Here is a 21,446-nt window from a genome sequence, read left to right as displayed (position 1 = left end):
ATTATGAACATTATTTACGTGATCGGCTGCTCACCATCATGTAATATATTTTAATCTTAGTGACAATGCTTCTGTAATTAAATTAAAACAAACAGGTTCATTATTGCTTGTCCTTTTATCATTTTGGAATCATAAGATCACCAGGAATAATGGCCACATTGGTCTTCACATCTGAAAGCTGTTTTATTATTCTATCCTGAGTAACCACTGAACTATCCAACATGAGAGCTGAGCATAAAAATAATGCCACTGACCATTTGTCCCAGACTGTTCTAATCCAATCTTGAACAGTTGTAGTGTCCATCATCCTTTTTTCTTGAAGTCCTACATGAATTCCAGGGAGAAATTTCCCCTTTGGCATTGTTTTGGAAGAACGTACTGTCGTTCTTCCAATTGCGCTATGGACTCGCTTTGAATGGGTTTAGCATGAGGAGCCTAGTTAATTATTTTTTTACTGAAGAGACCTAACGCAGTGAGTCAGGAAACTGGATCATCATGGAAAGAACAATAAGAATGATTGAGTAAGTTCACCTAATGTATGCAAATGGCAAGCAGCACTCTTTTCACCAATCTCTTGTAATATCTTTTTTGAATCTTGTGAATGAATGATCATATATTTTAAGCAGCTTTTTCCAAACGATTCGTACATCCTACTGTCACCTCACACCATGTTGCATCTACAGTCTTTGTACAATGCAAGATATTATATTCCTTCTAAAAGGTCTCTGGGGTTTTCTTACCCTCAACAGCAGCAACAGCATGAGAGAAACAATTTCACAAATAATATGTCTTGGAGGCATGCTGCAATAATACTCTGATAGGGTTTCAGGAGTGAGGTGATATTTGGTGAACATGTTAATGGCATTGACTTTATAAGTACAAGTGGTCTTAAGTCACATACATCCTAAGTTGACAAATGATTGTAGGTGAAAAAGCCAGGAGGTAACTTGTTAAATCTATACACACATGCCAGGAGCATCAGGAATAAAGAAGTTGATTTTGTTGCCTTTGTAAATATGTAGTGGCCTGTGGGCATAATGGCTAAAGCGTATAGTAAATGTGTAAACTTCTGTTGTTTAGCAGTTCTGTGGACAGTTTCTAGCATAGAGACCACATATTCTGAGATAATTAACAAGCTTAATAAAATATAATTAAGAGTTTTGTATGTCATCAGACATATCATCAGGGGTATTAGCATAAGCTGTACAGAAAAAAAGACCAGAAACAATTAATTACACATATTGGATGTTAATAGAACTTCACAATTCATACATATAAATAAATAACCATTTAAATTAATTACTGTATGCATGTTGGAATAATGCTAATCACTGACACTACAGCACCACGTTCTGTAGTAGCATCGTGCATATCATATCCTAGGTTCACTGCAGTTAGATTTTTAATGAAAGCAGACCAAACTCGTTGTAAGATTAAGCCTTGATTTCTGTTACATTGCATGGGGATCTTCAGCATTTCAGAAGTTTCCTAGAAATTTTATGGGATGCCATACCTGATTTATGCTGTCTTTTTTTTTTCGACATCTCTTACATGTTCAGACATGCAGATCCCCCCCCCCCACGACCTTCCCATATGGCCTACATAGCAAATGCCACAAGAGCAATGAATTGTATAAATGTCTGGTTTTTTCGTAGGATGATGTGGAGATTATAAAGACAATCAACAAAATTCATAATATACCTCCTACAACTCTTGTACTTAAACAAGATTTTAAGGATGTGATCACACCATCTTACATCAAGAATGTTACAGACAAAGTGGGAAAGTTGTTCTATGAGTACAACATTAAAGTGAGCACAACAAGGATAAGGTTTTGTTTGTTTGTTTGCTGGAGAGTGAATTTCAAGCAGAAATGTGCCTTTGTATTGTGTCCCATACGTGTTCTATGGGATTGAGATCTAGGGAGCATGCTGGCCACTCAATTCAATTAATATTCTTGGTCTCCAGAAGAATCTCCATGTCTCGTGTATGATGTAGTGCAGCAATGTCATCCATAAAAATGAATTCTTCGCCAATAGCATCACAGAATGATCGAACATGATGTTGAAGCACTTTGTTGCAATATCATTCCCACAACACCTTTTTCCAGCACTGTAGCTCGGTGTACTCATTAAGCATAATGCCTCCCCGCACCATGACCACACCATGATCACCATATCTATCCCTTTCAAGAACATTCTAGCAATGGAAGCAGTACCATTTTGACACCAGATTAAATGTCATCTAGAATTGGAGGAAAAACTAAAATGACTCTCATCTGCAAAGAGTACATTAGCCCATTGGTGTGTTGTCCAATTTTTATGGATACAACACTCCTGAAAAAATGTGCTTTTTGATTTGCTGTGGATAAAGGGATGTAGACATCTTGCCACAGTTTGTCGAGATAACTGCGTACCTGTGCTTGAATGGAGCCAACTTGCAAGCTGACCTGCCATAGTGCATCAATTATGTTTTGCTGTTATAACCAAAAATCTGTCTTCATGTTCGAAGATAGAGCACGGGCAACCTCTTAACAAACATCTGGAACACATTCCATTGATTTAAAACACTGCTCAGAGCCTGGATACAATGCTATGTGAATTTCCCAACTCTCTGGCAATATCTGTAATTCTCTGACTTTTTTCAAACTTTCCAATTCTTCCTTGTGTGAAATTATTCAGATGATGTCTTTGAGACATTACAAGACATCAAAGTTTGCAACTTTATTCTTTCATGTAAAGAGCTTCCTTAAACTACAATTTGCTTAGTGCAGTCTACTTCCTTTTATCCTGTTGTATGATACCATGTGATTCGAAACTTTGAATGTATACTTACTTTCTACTCAAAATTGTCAGTTATACAAACTGTCACAAGCTGATTTGTCTGAATTTGCAGCTGTATTTATTCAGGTAAAGTGTTCGTGCTTAGGTTTTCGGACATCAGTGTAATGTGATATCCACTACTGAATGGGAAGGATATCAGTAATGCAATATCTGAATGTCTATCTAGATTTCAAAGAAAAATAGGATAGGAGTGAAATGCATGTGCAACCTTATTAAAGAAGATATCGATAAGAAAAAGGTGATGTGGAAGGTGCTGTGAGAAGAAGAATAAGAGGAGTTAGGAATTATATAAAACACAGGCCAGAAAAGTCATGAGTATTGTACAGAAAGCTAAGTCAGATTACAAAAGAAACTGGCTGTGCAGGTTAAAAACAACCAAAAAGAATTTTATCAATATGCTACAAGTAAAAGAAAGAATGAATGTAGAAGAATAACATAAATTGATGCAAATGGCACCACTATGTCAGAAGTACATGTGATTATTCAAAGAATGGAAAGTTTTTTGAGCCGAGGCCGATTCTATGAATAGTCTTTCGTACTTGAACTTGTTGAGGTGTATTACTTTGGCTTTCTTCCAACGTATTCTGTGGCGGGCATCCAGATCATGGTCTGCAAGCCCACAGGCCACTTCCCCTGGACCTACCCGGGGTATACCAGGTCCCTTGCAGCTGTAACCTGTCCTACTTTAGCCAAACAGACAGGACAGCGAATATCAGGATTTCAGAACACAAGAATTCACCAGTACAGCCACTCTAGGCTTGCAGACCATGCTCTGGATACCCACCACAGAATATGTAGGAAGAAAGCCAAAGTACGAAAAACTATTCATAGAATCAGCCTCAGCTCTCAAAAATGTTCCAATCCTCAACAAATTTGGGTGCATGAGACTGCCTCAAATTTGGGAGACTTACATCATGAGAACATCAGTCCAACAACCAAGACAACCCACTACAGCCTGCTAGGGGGCACCATTAGGATTTTAGGAACAGGAGTAGTTTCTTCTCTTCTGCCTCATTTGCTTTTTGTGGTTCCTGCATGTATGTGTCATATTTGTATGTTCTCATGAAGATGGCAATGTGACATTGCCGAAATATAGAAAGTATTCATTAAAGTTTCTTTTAATTAATATTCCAGTATACGTTGCAAATTCCTTAAATAATTTAATAGTCATGTACGCAGAAAATCGAGGGAGTTACAGCTACGGAACAAAGAATGAACAGAGCTATAAAAGGGCTCTAGCTCTCTCTCTCTCTCAAGTTTGTTCGTGTCGAGGCTTTAATGTTTGTAGGTTAAAGCTTATAATCTTTGTACCTCTTCTTTGCACCCTTTCCACAGCTTCTTTATCCCCTTGTAACCCAGGAGATCAAATCTGCACACATTAATCCAGGTGGTCTTATCAAAGCCTCAATAAGAGGCAAAATTACTTCCTTATCCTTACATGTCAAGGTTCGCTTCAACATAGCAACTGAAGAGTTGCTATGTTGAAGTTTCTTATGCTACAAGAAACTCTTCAGTTTCTTGTAGCATAACCGCGCTAATATAATATGTCGCTGGAACTCTAATCATGCCAAAGTGCGCAACTTTACACTTACTAGCATTAAACTGATAAACATTTTCGTTTGCCCAGATTTCCAGATCCAAATCTGAATCCAAATCATTTTGTAATTGCTAATATCAGTAGCATCCTTGATTGCCCTGCCTCTCTTCGCATCATCAGCAAAAATTGCAAATCTAATGATAGACCCTGCTTGATGGCATTAGTAGATTGAACAATAATGGCTCAAGGACTGAACCCTGAGGTACACTACTGGTTACCTCAAATCTGACAGATTCACACCCACTGTATACCACTTTTTGATATCTGTCTGTCAACCATCCCCTGATCCATGTCAACAGATTATATTCCAATCCCATATTCTCCAGTTTACACAACAGCCTATCGTGTGGTATCCTATCAAATGCCTTAGAAAAATCCAACATTATCATAGTGCATCCATTCCCTTTATCCAACTCGGCTGTAACATTGTTACAAAATATGAGCAAATTGCTAAAACATGACCTTCCTTTAGTAAACCCATGCTGTTCCCTGCAGAGTATAGAATGCTTGTCTACCCATTTCTGAATGCAGGATCTTACCAACTTCTCTAAAATCTTCACTACCACACCAGAAATACTAATAGGTCAGTAGTTAGACATCAGTTTTTGCACCACCCTTGTGCAATGGAACTAACATACATTCCATTCCTGTGGTATCATTCCTGAGCAGAGACTCAAGTTATACAAATGTGTGAAAGGCCTAGCCAATTCAGCTGAACATTTCTTTAGCAAACAGGTTGATATTCCATCTGTCCCTATTGACAAATTCTTATCCAGGTTATGCAATAGCTCTTCATTTTAATGAACCTCTAACTCTTCATCCAACATAGCTGTAGCACTGTGCATCATGCTACATACACCTGGTTAATATATCTTAGCAAAGTGAGTACTCGTTAACTGAACAATCTCCTTAGCTTCTGACACTCATGTACCATTTGCATTGAATAAAGTTATTCTTCCACATTCATTCTTTCTTTTGCTTGCAGCATAACGATAAAATTCTTTTGGATTGCCTTTAGCTCGCATGGTCAATTTCATTTCATACTCCATTTTAGCTTTACTCACAATATTTGTTACTTTTCTGGCCTGAATTTTATATATTTCACACTCCTCTCACTCTTATTCTCACATTATTCTTTCCACATCATCTTCTTCTTCTTCTGGATTTCTAGCTTAATAAGGCTGCACATCCATTTCACTCCCAACCTATTTATTCTTTGAACACCAGGGATAAATTGAGATACCACCTCATTTCAGCACTTTTTCAAAGATTCTCATGCATTGCTGACATTTTTTCCATTCAGTAACTGACACCATGGGACCAAAGATAGTATTCTTCTAAGTTGATCATAATTTCCAGCTTTAGTTCAGCATATAGCCTGTTTTAATCAGAGCTTCAATACAAGTAGATACTTCCCAAAAAAGAGCAGCATGGTTACTGTCAATAATTGGTGGTAAAATAGCCATATTCTTGGCAGAACAAATGCAATACTCTTTGACCTTGAGTTCCTTCTTTCACATGCTGCTTGAGAAAGTTGTCTCACAACAATTCAATAAATTATTCTTCTTTCTTATCATGAGATTTCTCTTCTACCCAATCAATGTTGGGAAAATTAAAGTCACCCATAAGGCTAAACTGGCGATGCATTTCCTCATTCACTACAACTGGGCCGCCAGGTCTGTAGCAACACCCCACCATATATTTCATTCTGTTAACCTCCACTTCACACCAGATAGACTCAAACTCATCACTACAAGGGACATTATTACCATCATTGTTTTCTTATAATTCTACCCTAACTGGATTTAAGTCATCTGATATCATTAGTAGAAGTCGCCTCTCCTATCTCTTGTGTCATTCCTAAAAATAGTGTATCCGTTACACTCAATCTCACTTACCATATCTGATTAGTGAAGATATGAAACAATAGCCAGGTTTCATATCTTCACTAATACCAATGATCTTAGGCCACATCGTATTCAATAAAGCAACAAACTCAACCCTTTTGTTTCTAATGCTCCTGGCATTTGTGTATAGACATAATAAATTATGACCTAGCCTATTCTTATAATTAGATATGCAATCTATACGGTCTTGTTCTAGAATTTTCTTTTCCCTCCCTAGACATACTTAAAAGGTTCGAACCAAAGCATATATTTTTCTACTCCTTTGCCACATGCATAACCATGTTTGAAGGCATTCATATCTTAATCACGTTTGTATACCATAGCTGAACTTTCACAAACATTTTTTACGTTCCTCCCTTGATGATCTAGTTTCCCTGACTCTCAGCATTGGGTCTCATACCAAGAAGTAATTTCTCCGGTTTCTGATGCCAAATGAATTCAAGTGTAGGCCATCATTCTTATACAAATCTTTTCTGCCATCAAACACACCCCCACACATCTAAAAACTCACATCCATATCTTCTACACAGCCTGCACATGAAATCATTTGCTATCATTGCCCTCCTTCTTAACTTAGTACTAACTTTACATCATGAAAGGTTGTAATCCTACAATTTTTACTCTTTCTGAAATTATGTTATAAAATGATTTAGTACAATAACTACACTAAAAAATTACAATAATATGCTAAAAATCGACAATTAAATCTAAGAAAACACTTAATAAATCAACAAAAATCACAAATCTTTCAGGAGCTGTCTAACAGTACCATGCATTATGGGAAGGATCACTATCAAACATAGTTTTAATCTTTAATATTGTCAGGGTATCACAGAGTTACAAACACTTAATCATTTTCTCAACTAATCCCATCTGCCCCCTTTTTTTTTTTTGTCAGGCTCCATGGCCTATCATGGCCAAGTAACTTGGCATCTTTGAAACCTGATTACTCTTTGTGATTACCAAAGCAAATCCTATCTGCTATGTCTGTAAATTACATATGTTCTTTGGCTTCTCCACCTATCAACCAACCTCTGTAATCCACAAGCTCTCAATCTATCAATGTAGGGAGCATTTTTTTACATCACTCACCAACCTAGTCACTCTCCTCTGAGCCCTCTCCACAACCTCCTCATCTTCAAGGAATCCAGGCGACCAGACCTGAGCACAATAATCCAAATGTGGAAGTATTAACGCTTTATAAATGTGTAATCTTGGACACCTTAGCAATGTGTCCCCTGAACTAACTTCATCTCCCTATTCACCAACACCTCCCCCCCTAAGTCCCTGGCCTCACCAATCTCTTGGAGTACTGTACCATCAATGTAGTACACAGCCAGTAATCTTTTAATCCCAAAATGCATAACCTTACACTTTTCCATGTTGAACTGACATCCATTACCCTTTGCCCATTTTGCCAGCTTATTTAAATCATCCTGCAAACTATCAACATCAGCTTCATTTTTTTTATTGTGCTACCCAACTTTGCATCATCGGCAAACAACTGAACATCTCCCCTCAAGCCATTTCCTATATCACTTATGTACACATTTAACATCAATGGCCCAAGCACAGAGCCCTGAGGCACACCACTGGTCACCTGCCTCATCCTGGACTCTGCTCCTCCATTCAACACTTTCTGGTATCTCTCCCTGAGCCATTCTCCTATCCATATCACCAGTTTAGTATCCATTCCTATCTGCTCCAATTTGCATAACAGTGTTCCATGGGGTATCCTGTCAAAAGCCTTAGCAAAATCCAGAAGTACCACTGTGTAGCCATTTCCTTTGTCCAGCTCAGATGTCATTCTATTATAAAAAGTTAATAGATTGCTAAGGTCGGATCTACCTTTAACTAAACAATGTTGACCCCTATGGAGTATCATATCCTGATCCACCAATTCTTGAATTTTGTCTTTAACCAACTTTTCCAATACTTTTACCCCCACTCCTGAGATGGTGATTGGTCTGTAATTAACTACCATAGTTTTAGAGCAACCTTTATGCAAAGGAACTACTTTGCCTTCCTTCCACTCCCTAGGGACCATACCAGAATTCAAACTCAAGTTAAATAGCCAAGTAAGAGGCATTGACAATTCCTTTGCACATTCATGCAACACCCCGAGCTGATATTCCATCTAAACCTACAGCAGCATTTGCATTTAAATTTTGCAATATATTTATTGTGTGGTTAGCCTAGTGGCTATGCGCTTCGCAACCACATGCCTGGGAAAGGAGTGTCCTAGGTTCGATCCGTCGACGACGTGAGGAGCTTAAGGATCTTCCTCAGCCAACCAAGTTAGCCTGTCTTGGGCGTGGACAACAGGGTTTTTTCCACCAGTTTATCTGGGGGTTTTTAATCCCGCAAACCGGCCCTGTGAACACACACGTTACAGTCATAAATACTTACAGCAAGGAAGGCAATGAGAAACCACCTTGTGTCAGTACTCCCTAGTAATCAGCTGCAACCCTCTCAAAGAGAGGAAGCCACAGGATTAGGATTAGGAATATATTTAATACCTCTGATTTCTTAACTTCAATTCTCAGAAGTTATGTGGGGTGATTTGATGGCAGGAAGCATTTGTTATCTCGAGATGGATTGCATTTGAATGGAATTGGTGATAGGATATCATCTTCTGTCATCCAAGTCCTACTAATGCAAATGGAGTAACAATTAATCAGCACATTATTATTATTATTATTATTATGTGACACCTCCAGGGAGTCCAAAGACTCATCGAGGAAGAGTGTGCCAACAGCATCGAACGAATAACCCCTTCCAACTACTAACCACACTCAAACTTGCTTAACTTTTTGCGAGCCATTTCTCCAAATCAACTGGAGAAAGAAGTGCTAAATTAGAGATGAATTCAAATAGAGTGTAACTTGTGATAATGGTACTACTATGAGTAATACAGGCAGCAGTTTGCCTGAGGCTGTTGCATTTGAAGTACAGGTTTACAAGACAAAATACACAGATTCATAGACAAAAGCCATCTGAAGAGGAAAGTAAACTGTACAAGCTAATTAACCTTATATATAAGGACTATTGTTATAGATGATTTCAATTATGGAGATATACTTTATATTGCAAAAGGAGAGAGAAAAATTATAGAGTTGCAGTGCATAATGAAAAGGAATTAGTAGTACAAAAATATTAGGTATGGTAAAAGTATCTAAGAGTCCGTGTGAAAATAAGGCGACTGTTATGCATCCAGTTGTTGAAAATTGTCATCGTCATAATAAATAGCTTTCTTCAGCCAACTAATGAACAAATGTGCCTCGATGTTTTTTCCATTTCAGTTGATCCTGTGAATCTCTACTCTAAAAATATCCATAATATCTTTTTATCACATCATCCCATCATACAATTGCCCTACCTTGTATCTAATGTCCAATTTTTGATGTCCATTCTGTTGTGAGACATTCCATCATGTCTTGTCCAGCATTGCCTTTTATCATTGTTGTAATATCCAATCTGTTTATTTCCTAATATGCTTATTAATCTTTTATCTAATATATGTTATTCCCAGAATGGCTCTTTCTAAGTCTCTTCCATGTGAATTTTTCAAACATCCAAGTTTCATAAACATATGCCATTGGGAGTACACATTGTCTGTATTTTTTTTTTTTTTAAACAGATTTTTGAAATATATCTCCTGCTTAAAATTTTACAACCTATTTTTATTCAAGATGATAATTTATCCTAACTACTCGTAATGATTTGTCCTGAATATTTACGTTAACTCACGATTTTAATATGTTTTCAATCTATTTCTATGTATTATTGTTCTAGAGTGTTTCCACTCTATATTATTTTTGATTTGTTTATTTATTTATTTGTTAGCTTATCTTTAGATTTATTTCATTTAATTTTACAAGCATGTATTTTAATTTTTGGTGATGTTGCTATTAAGAAAAGACTACTGATGAATCACAAATTACTCATGCATTCTTTATTGTTTACTTCTTTTTTCACCAGTACATTTTTCTCATGACATATTCAAGAATTACTGTGCACAATTTAGCAAAATGGAGCCTCGTCTGACCTCTTCATTTAATTCTTATTTCTGTTTCTTTTCACACAAACACATTACTTCTAATCATCTCTTCTAATACCACATATATGAGGTAGCATATTAATACAGATGGGAATTTGTAGTTGTTTTATTTTTTTGGACGATATGTAATGGTACAGCATACCGGCACCTTTATTAACAGTGACATGTGGATACAGGATCATTTTAATTAGCAATTTTTCCTGATAGCAAAGCATGTGTACTGGTACCTATTATTTAAAAAAAAAAAAAAAAAAAAAGTAATGAATATAGATATCATTTATTCTTATATGTTTTAAAGCTTCTAACATTTTCCACGGATCTACTGAGTTCAGAGGCTTTTTCATAATTTATGAAAGCTGGAAACTGTATATTATATTATATTCTTTAGTTTTTTTTGTTCTTTTTTTCCTCCATAATTTAATTTCTGTTTCCTTTTGGTCTCACACTTTTCGTCAAACACTGATTGTTCAATTGGTACTTGTTAATATGAAGTAAAGTAATTATTTTAACACGTGTGTTGTGTCTCAATAAATTTTTCACTATGAAGGAGGACTTATGATTTAAAAATAACGTACAATGTTCACTTTGCCTTCCAATACAAGTGTACCCAAACCATGTGATGAGAATGTGCTCAGACCATTACAGAACCACTAAAACTGTTCACAGTTGAAAACAAGCACTCAGGCTGGTAAGCTTCCTTTAGCTGACACCACATACCATATTCGCCACAGCAAAAAAGTGTGAACATTGATTTCATCAGACTATATCACATTCCTCTGCTGTTGTGTGGTCCACTGCTTGTGATCTCTATCCCACTGGACGCAACAAAATGCACTGACAGGAGTGATGAAAGGCTTGTGTAACCCAACTGTGATATCCAACTCTGTGTAGTTCCTGATGCACAGTTTTGTTGAAATGGGTTTCTCACAACTGGTGTTGAATTTTCTACACAATTATTCAGCAGTAGCCCACCTATTTCTCGTGGTACAGTGCACTAATGCTTGAATGTCCTTCTCTTGCAGTAAGCACTTTCGTCCACTATTGCATTTTGCTGATGACATTTGTTATGTTGATCCCCATGATGACATAACCTTAGAGGCTGTTCTTCAATTAACATGTTTAATTTCAGTTTCCTGGTCACAGAAGCATCTGCCAACTTGGCTCCAACATTCACACCCCTTTTCTAAGTCACCAACCAATAGACATCTAATTGTCTATAGAGAGAATCTCATGAATCTGTGTATACACAGAACCAAGCTTCTGGTGTAAGTGTGATTAAAGTTTGTCCTAGGCTGAGTTCTGAGTAGGGATGAATAGCATATCTGTGGTAAAATTCCACAATCAAGTGCCCATTTTGAAATCAATAGCTTGCTGTAGCTGTATTTCTGACTCTCATATTATACAAATAAGAAAAGATGATAACTTCACCCAGATAGAGCATTACTCACGGTTGGAGGAAGTTCTTCATAAGTGCAAACAGCGTGACACTCTTCTTGAATATACGTTTGGGAAAGATCAGTTCCCACGTGGAGTGGGAAGATTCTCTCTAAGACCAAAGTTGTGCAAGTTATCAGTATTCTGCATCTCCAACCAGTGTCATATGCTTTTTCTATTACAAAGAAAACTGATACTAAGTGCTTGCATTTTTGTGTTCTAGAAAAAAAGGTTGTTTCTCTCCAAAAATCATAAAAAATGTACGCTAACTGTTTTTTATAGAATCTGGCAAAAGCAGCTGGTCAGAGTTACTAGCTGAGGGGATTTTTGATCTTTCTCTGACTTAGGAAAGGCAATAACAAATGCCATTTGCAGGTATCGACAAGGTCTATTGATGGAGTTCTGCAACTCAATCACTATCTTAGTAACTTGCCTCGGAATTCTCTCCACTGACTCATTCTCACAAATCCCTAGTGACCAGAACCACACACAAGTCTTCATCTATTATTATATTCTAATGGATTTATTTTTATATATTTCTTGTTTATATACCAGGTGATTATAAAATAATGTCAAGTGTTCAGAGCCCTCTAGCGAGTAATGTATTGGACGAAACACACCAATATTTGGTAGACGTACACAGTGGAACATGGGGATTCAATTTAACGAAAAAAAAAAAAAAGTACCAAAGGTCGCCAATAGGGGAGATTTTGGCGCTGTTTAGCAAGTAAAATGCATTAATTTGCATTATCGCGTTTCTTGTGAGTGATCATGCAATAAAAGGAAAGCCTGTGAGATTTCTTATCATTCGTAGACAAACTGCTTTTTGATGCCTCTTACCTTACGTGAGCTTGCTTTGTTAGTCCAACTCTATTACCAGCAGAACAATAATGCCAGTGCTTGTCTTCGTGATTTTTGGCGTATGAAAAATTTAAGAAAAGGACCGATTAGCGTAACAAACTTACGAAAACTGATTTGACGATTTGAAACTACTGGAACTCTAGCAGTGCAGGTAGGCAGGAGACGCAAACCAATCAATCACCAACAAGTTGAACAAGTTGCAACTGCTATTGTGGAACAGGAGATGACGAATGTGCAGGGTACCAGCAGTGCACGAGCAATATCCTGGCAAATGGATATCGCATACACAACGGTGTGGAAAATCCTACATCAGATGTTGAAGTTCTACCCCTATAAAATCAGTCGTGTTCAAGAATTGCACCCTGGTGATGCGATCACACGAATCGACTTATCTTTGAGATTCTTAGCATGCATGGAAGTGGATGATGCATGGCCGTGGCAGATTTTATGGAGTGACAAAGCACACTTTTATTTGAATGGTGATATTAAGACACACAAATGTCGCATTTGGGCTGCAACTAATCCGCACGTCTGCAGATGCCTATCTGCAGACATGTGCGGATTAGTCGCACATGTGGCCCAAAGTCACAGTGTGGTGTGGATTTACGGCATCTTTTATCATCGTTCCATACTTTTACAAGGAAAATCACAAAAAATGGACCAGTGACCTGTTCCGTCAATGCTAACAGGTATGCCAATATGCTAGAACTTTGTGGTTCCACAACTGCAGCAAAGAGGATGTCTCGATTCGACCATCTTCATGCAGGATGGTGCACCACCCCCACATCAGACTTCAGGTACAGCATGTTTTGCAACAATATTTCTCTGACAGAAGAATCATTAGTCATGCATTTCCCACGCCATGGCCACCGAGATCACCTCATTTCAATCCTTGTGACTTTTGGCTGTGGGGATTTCTTAAAAGTATTGTGTATCAGGGACATGTACCCGATATTCCAACTTTGAAAGATTGAATAACGTTACACATTAGACAAATCAATTCTGATATGTTGCAAGCCACTGTGGAAAATGTCGTGCACCGTATGCAGTTCCTGGAACATCAGAATGGTGGTCGTATTGAACCTCATTTGTAATTAACAATAAAAGTCATGAAATTGATGTGTGCTGTCTCTCATTTGCCATTTAGTCATTCATTAGTCACACCTACTAAAATTAATTTGGCAGTGTCAGAATTTCCCCTGTTGGCGATTTTTGGTACTATTTTTTTTCCCATTAAATCTAATCCTCATGTTCCACTGTGTACGTCTACCGAATATTGGTGTGTTTTGTCCAATACATTACTCGCTAGAGGGCTCTGAACACTTGACATTATTTTATAATCACCCGGTATATATATATATGTAGAAAGTATTTTACCTTGGGTATAATAAATGTTAAAAATACCAAGCAATTTTAAACCTGGTTTTACTCCACTATGGAGTAAAACCAGGTTTAAAATTGCTTGGTATTTTTAACATGGAGTAAAACCAGGTTTAAAATTGCTTGGTATTTTTAACATTTATTATACCCAAGGTAAAATACTTTCTACATTTATATCTCCTCCAGAGATTTTTATTTAATAAGGTTAAAACACCTTATGGCAACTTGTTCTGGTAAAATACTTATAAGCTCTGTATTACTAAATCTTGGTATTTCTAGCCAAGTTTGTTTGAGTCTTTATTGAGGTCTCATCAGTGCTCCCACTGAGGAGACCTCAATAAAGGTCGAAACCAGTCTGGGTAGTGGCCCCTTGCCTTTAATACAAAACATCATGCATCCCCTTCTTGGAGATGTGTTTTGGCATTAGGGGTAAATATTAAGATTAGTGATCAGAGTTTATGCCACCTTTACCACGAGTTGCCTTGGTCTTGCACTACCTGTAGGATCAGCTAGACTTGTATCACTTGCAGACGCAAACTTGACTTGTTTGTCTGTTTGCTTACTTGGGAAATGGAGTAAAACCAGGTTCAAAATTGCTTGGTATTTTTAACATATATATATATATATATGACAGAATGATCATTGACTTGGTTAACATACATAGTTTTATGAAGAATTAAATGACTAGAACCGAGATTTAAGTAAAAAGGTTTTAATATAAACACACTACTAGTTTTGGCCTGTAACAGCCTTCTTCAGGTTACATTACAAAAGAAAAAACACTGAACATTGAAGGTTAAAAGACTATGAACAACATAGACAGTCTTTATACATAATTAGCATGAAAACATTGTAGTTGTATTTGAAGCTGTTCTTTCGTTTGTTGCATTGTTGGGAGAGTGCGTGCTTGCTGCATCACGTGAATGCCAGTACATGATTACAGCTGAATGACTATCTGGGAGGTTGTAGCTTAAGTTGTTATTTAGATGAACAGGATTGAAGACGATTTCTCTAGATTCCACAATTTTTCTCTCTATTTCGTCACTGCAACGGAAGATGTTAGTAGATTTTTCCCAGCAGACTTTGTGACTTTGGTTATCATCATTAGGATTAGCCGAGAAAAGGATATGACTTGATAATGCACTCGCTCGCTGTCTCTTGTAAGTAATGTCTCTCATGTGTTCTTCCATACGCATTTCAACAGATTTGTCTGTCTGCCCAAAATAAGGAATATTGCAATCACATAATATTTTATATACACCAGGGTATTTGAGGTGATGATGACAAGGTTTTGGGTGGCTAATTAAGGAACGGATCTTTGGAAGTGGAGTGAACAAGATTCTGATATTGTATTTTCTTAGAACTTTTGCTAATTTATGTGAAACAGTACTTATGTAAGGAATAGATATATTGCCTTTGAATCTATTTGTTTCTTTTGAGTGATGTCTAGGAGGATTAAGAAGGAATTTGTCAATGATTTTCTTGGAATATCCATTAACTTCGAAAGAAGTTTTCAGATGGTTTATTTCTGTAAGCAGTTCATTTGGGTAATCAAGAAGAGAATGGGCTCTATGTCCCAAGGTGGAAATTATTCCAAGCTTATGAGGAGGGAAATGATGGGACTGACTGGGCAGATATCTGTTGGTATGTGTGGGCTTTCTATATATCGATATTTTTAGTTTACCAGAAGAGCGAGTCAGTTTGATATCAAGAAAAGGCAAGGAATTATCCGTTTCAAGCTCAGCAGTAAACTTAATACTTTGATGTTGGCTATTGAGATGTTCGAGGAAAACCATAAGGGATTCATGTCCATGGCTCCAAACAATGAAGACATCATCCACATAACGTTTCCAAACTTTAGGTGTTAAAATAAAGGAAGAGATAGCCTTGGTTTCAAAATCTTCTAAGTAAATATTTGCAAGAACAAGAGATAAAGGATTACCCATAGCCAGTCCATGATTTTGTTTGTATATATTATCTTGAAATTTGAAGTAACCGGACCTGATGCAATGTGTAAGCAAGGCTAACATTTTTTTGGATAACTTGTCCTTGAGTAATGTTAGGACTTCATCTGTTGGGACATTAGTGAACAAAGAAGTTAAGTCCAAGCTAGCCATGATGTCATTTTCATCAACTGTAATATCCTTGATGTATGTAACAAATTCTGCAGTGTTCTTGATAAAGGATGGTGACTTCCCTGAAAAACTTTTGGGGTATTTGGCAAGATATTTTGAAAGATTGTATGTAGGAGAATTGATAAATTCTACAATTGGGCGTAATGAGGTGTTCTCTTTATGGATTTTAGGAACACCATATATACGAGGAATTAACGGATGGAGAGAGCGTAGAGATAAACGAATGTTTCGGGATAATTCAGTTGTTATTTTTAATAAGTTGTTTGTAAGATTTTGAAGTTCACGAGTTGGATCTCTCTCAAGTATTGAGTAGGTATCATTATGTAGTAATTCAATCATTTTATTCTGGTAATTACTTAAATCTCGGTTCTAGTCATTTAATTCTTCATAAAACTATATATATATATATATATATATATATATATATATTTCTTGTTTATATATATATATATTTCTGTGTATCTTCTTCTTCTTCTTCTGCAGCTTCACCCACTTAAGTGGAGTCACTGTTGATGATGAGTCTCCTCCACATTATCCTGTCTTGGGCTGTCACCACATCCAAGTTCTTCATCCTCAAGTCCTCTTCTACCAGCTCCCTCCATCTCTTCTTTGGCCGCCCATGCTTCCTCCTTCCTTGCACATCCATCTGCCCTTCTTCCCACACATTTGTCCTCCCTCCTCATCACATGACCAAACCATCTCAACCTTGCCTCCTGCATCTTCGCTCCTAAGTTTGTAACTTTCACTGTTCCCCTCACATAGTCATTTCTCAGCCGATCCTTACTTGTCACACCGCACATCCACCTAAGCATTCTCATCTCTGCTACTTCCATCCTGCTGATGTTATTTTTCCTCAGGGCCACAGTTTCTATAGCATACATCATAGCTGGCCTCATTACTGTCCTATAGATTTTACTTTTCAGATTGATCGGCACCCTCTTATCACATAACACTCCAGCCATCTCCCTCCTGTTTCTCTAATCTGTTTGTATCCTGCATCCCACTTCCTTCTCAGTTCCTCCATCTTCTTCCACTGTTGAACCTAAGTATCTAAAGTCTCTCACCTTCTTGATGACATTTCCTTCCAGCTCCAGGTCTGTCTCCTGGCCGCCACTCACTGTGCAACACATATACTCTGTCTTACGTCTGCTCAGTCTCATACCTATCTCTTCCAGTACTTTTCTCCATCTTTCCAGTTTAGTTCCCACTTCTTCTCTTGAATCTGCACACAGCAAGATGTCATCTGCATACAACATTGTCCAAAGCACATCTTCTCTCACCTCGTCCAATGTTAAACAGAAACGGACTTAATGCTGACCCTTGATGCAAGCCAACTGTTACTTGAAAACTTTCTGTCTGTCCCAGACAGGTCCGAACACTTGTCTTCACATTTCTGTACATCTCCCGCACCAACTTGACATATTTCTCCGGAACCTTCTTCTCCCTCAGACACCTCCAGACTTCTTGCCTTGACACTCTATCATATGCTTTCTCCAGATCAATAAATGCCAGATGTAGCTCCTGTTTTTTTGCTCGAAACTTTTCCATCCGTAACCCAAAAATAGCATCTGTTGTTGATCTACCAGGCGTTTTATATATATATATACATATATATATATAATATATATTTCTGTATATAGAAATCTTTATTTTGTTCCATCCTTTTGTTCTATATGAGCACATGTGGAGAAAACTTGTTATGTTTACTCTTTTTTTTTTATCTGAAGGATTCACAAGTGCAATAAGCATAAGAAACTCAATATATCCATAGTTGAATGTGAACTCCCTATAATATATTACAAGATAAAGTCCTTGATATATTTTCTCCATAAGAGTAAGGGCTAGTTAGAGGAGAGATCCTTTCTAACCTAACACTTCTTTTTTGTATTTTATGTGAGGTGTGAATTCCACTGTGAGCATGGATGTTTGTGACTGTCATTAGGTGGAAGATGAATTTCAATGCCTGGTGTGAAACCATTGTCTTGCTTATTGGAGGATGAAGGATTGAAAAACATCTATGTTTACAATCTTGAGCAGGGTTTCCAGACTATGTAAAAAAAAAAGCAAAACATGCAAAAAATATATAAAAAGGCAAAAAAAAACAGAAAAAAAAATTCTTAATCCATTGGCAGGGGATGATTCTTTTAACTGTAATTTTCATCAATTATAAAAGGCATGCCTAGTGGTTCTGAAGAAGCTGTCTTGCCATTAAGATACCTATTGCCATGTCAAAAATCAATATGGTAAAATTAAAATGATTTTTTAATGCTAAACTTTAATTTCACTCATAACATGTACTGTTTTGTAAATCAGTAAACTATGTTGCAACTCATACTCTGACATGTACTCATGTAATTTATAAAATAGCATATACTGAAAAGCAACTTACTGCAGTAATAGGAATAATGCTGAAATCATTGAAAAGATACCACTGGCTAATAGGGCTCCCTTGCAGACGTGCATGATATTCGGGACCAACTTTAATACAGCTTACTATATTATCCCTGCCAGCTTCTTGAGTATCTAATATTACAGATACCACAGCTGTCAATTCATAAAGTACTTGTTCAGATGTTTCTTCATCTCTTTCTTCCCTTATTAGCTTATATTCTTCTGTTGTATGACTCTCTGCATCTTCTGTTTTGTTCTTATTAAAAAAAAAATTAAAAAATCATACAAATGCACAAGTTCTGTTTAGTATTGTTAAATAAGACATTTCTAATTAAATGGTAATGATCAACCACTAGCAAATGTCAAACCTTCATGATAGCAAACTGCATTCATTTTTAATAATTTGGTCCAAGAAATGAGAATGGTGACCTACTGGTGGCATTTTGTGAAATGAATAATCTTGTGATAGGAGGAAGCTTATTTTATACATAATGACATACATAAAATGACCTGGAGATCATCAGATGGAAAAACCCAAATTGATCATAGTGCAATCAAGGGTAATTTTCGGAATTCGCTCTTAGATGTTAAAGTAAGGAGAAGAGCTGATGTAGGATGTGATCATTACATAGTAAGATCCAAAATTAAATTAAAATTACATGGGATTAAAAGAATTAGAAAATTAGAAATAAATCAAAATGGAAGGATAAAATATGATATGTTAAAATTAAAAATTAATGAAATTAAAAAACATTTTTCAATTATGATAAAAAATAGATTTCATATTTTGGAAAATGAAACCTAGAAAGTGTGAAAGTAAAGTAAAATACCCAGAAGATATGATTGAAGAGCAATGAAAAATTTTAAAATGAGATTTGAAGATCTGAAAACTCATAGAAAGAAAGACAGTTAAAATGACGTTGGAAACTTCTAAATCTCAGAGAGCTAAAGAAATTAATTTTAGTAGTTATAGAGAGAAAGACAAAAGATCTGCAAGAGAAGATAAAAGGAATTATGTGAACAGTTTGTAAGATGGTATAACATGACAAGGAAAATATCCTCTGAAGAAAAGAAGCCAGTATATGCTATAAGGGATAATAATGGTTTGCTACTAACTAAAGAGGATAAGATTGTTAGAAGATGGAAGAACACTTTGATGAGAATGCAAATGTAGAGAACAATATAAATTATATAATTAGAAGTTTAATAGCATAAGAACCTCCTATAAGCATAGATTTAAATATTATGTTAGAACCAATATATAAAAATGAAATAATGAACATAATAGAGAAGATAAAACATGGAAAATGGCTTGGAGCAATGATAATATAGCAATAAAAATGCTTAAAACAACTAAAGAAACGGCTGCTGTTCAACTGAAATGGATCTTTAATGTACTAGAGATTGAATAGATACTTGAACTGTGAAAAGAAGTGATAATCATAATTATTATTATGATTATCACTACTTTGGCAATATAATGATTAGATAATCATTATATTGCCAAAGCAAGGAGATCAAACTAGATGTGAAATTAGGAGGGGAATTAGTCTAATGTCAGTACTTATTTTGTCAGGTTTCCTCTCCTTCTAGGAGATAAACTACCATGCATCTCCACCATGTCCTATTCTGTGCCTCTCCGCTGCATTCCTCGTATGAGAAATAGGTTCATTATTCTATATTTTTCATCCACTCCAGTCTTTGTCTTCCTCTCCTTCTCTTTCAATCAACAGTTCCTTTAAAACACAGTCCTGTCTCACACTTTTCTGAACTGGGAATACTTCTGAAGTCTCTCAATTTATTCTCAAAAAATGCAGTCTGTTCCCAGTAGAGATTAGTTATTAGCCCAATGTCTTTTCCATCCTTGCCTATTTGTTGAAAGAATTTCAATTAATTACTGATGACGAACATTGGAGAAAACCTTTTTTTGTAATCTATGAAATCTATAAAAGATACACATCTTTTTGTTTTTCTAAATATCAGAACCATCATAGAAAGTCTATGATGGTTCTGATATTGAAAATACCTTCTCTTGTAAATTTTCCTTAAAGCAACTTTGTGTATCATTTATTTCTATGTTTATTTTTCTTTCGATACTTTACTGATGAAGCTAATTGTCCTGAACTCTTCACATCTTGTAGCTTTTGGCTTTTTGGGAACTGGAACACAAACTGAGTGGTTAATATCTCAGAAATTTCAGTCCTACTTCATCTAGAGTCTTCAACCATTCTGCCAAGATATTCTCTATTCCTGAAGCTTTATGTAGTTTTAGTTTTCTAATGGCATTTTCAACTTTGCAAAGTAAAATGGATGGTCCTTCTAGATCTGTCTGTTCGGGAATATTATTTCTTTGTTGTTAATATAATTTCCTTGTATATTCACAACCCATATTTCCATGATTTCTTTTTTTATCAATTAGAACATGGTCTCTTGAACCTCCAATGACACTTGGATAATTTTTTTTATTTGTCCGGTTTGTCATTTCTCTGATCTTATCATGCATTTCTCTGCTTCTGTACTTTCTATCAAGGTGTTCTATGTCTGTCCGTTTATTCCTAAATCATTTCACGTTAGCTTTTCTGCATTCCTATTTTCTTCATGCTTTTATATTTGGGTTTGTTCTTTAACGTTTTTCTTTGTTCCATCAACTTTAAGATTTTTTCATTTATTCTTTTTCCTTTTTAATTGTGGAAGTGTATTTCTGACTGCTTCGTTAATGGTATTTTTGAATGTTTGCCAGTTCATGTTAATTTCATAGATTACAAAAAAGCATTTGACAAAGTAAAAAGATATACTGTTTGATATACTACAAAGAATAAAATATACCTAATATTTTAC

The 21,446-nt window shown here is 36.2% G+C and overlaps 1 protein-coding gene across 1 annotated transcript in view; it reads right to left on the bottom strand.

Annotated features, from left to right (window-relative positions):
- The window catches only part of PAN2 (PAN2-PAN3 deadenylation complex catalytic subunit PAN2), a 717,374-nt gene that overhangs the window by 252,503 nt on the left and 443,425 nt on the right, over positions 1 to 21,446 (bottom strand). The window contains exon 20 of the mRNA XM_090393913.1: positions 18,607 to 18,864. Within this exon, the coding sequence (XP_090250039.1) occupies positions 18,607 to 18,864 (258 nt within the window). The remainder of the gene's footprint in view (positions 1 to 18,606; positions 18,865 to 21,446) is intronic.

The sequence above is a fragment of the Typopeltis vanoorti genome, chromosome 6 (assembly GCF_054136105.1).
Source record: "Typopeltis vanoorti isolate ZY-2024b chromosome 6, IOZ_Tvanoo_1.0, whole genome shotgun sequence".
In the NCBI taxonomy this organism is placed as follows: domain Eukaryota; kingdom Metazoa; phylum Arthropoda; class Arachnida; order Uropygi; family Thelyphonidae; genus Typopeltis; species Typopeltis vanoorti.
Note: the sequence above shows the minus strand (reverse complement) of the source record. Positions and strands in the feature narration are given on the sequence as shown.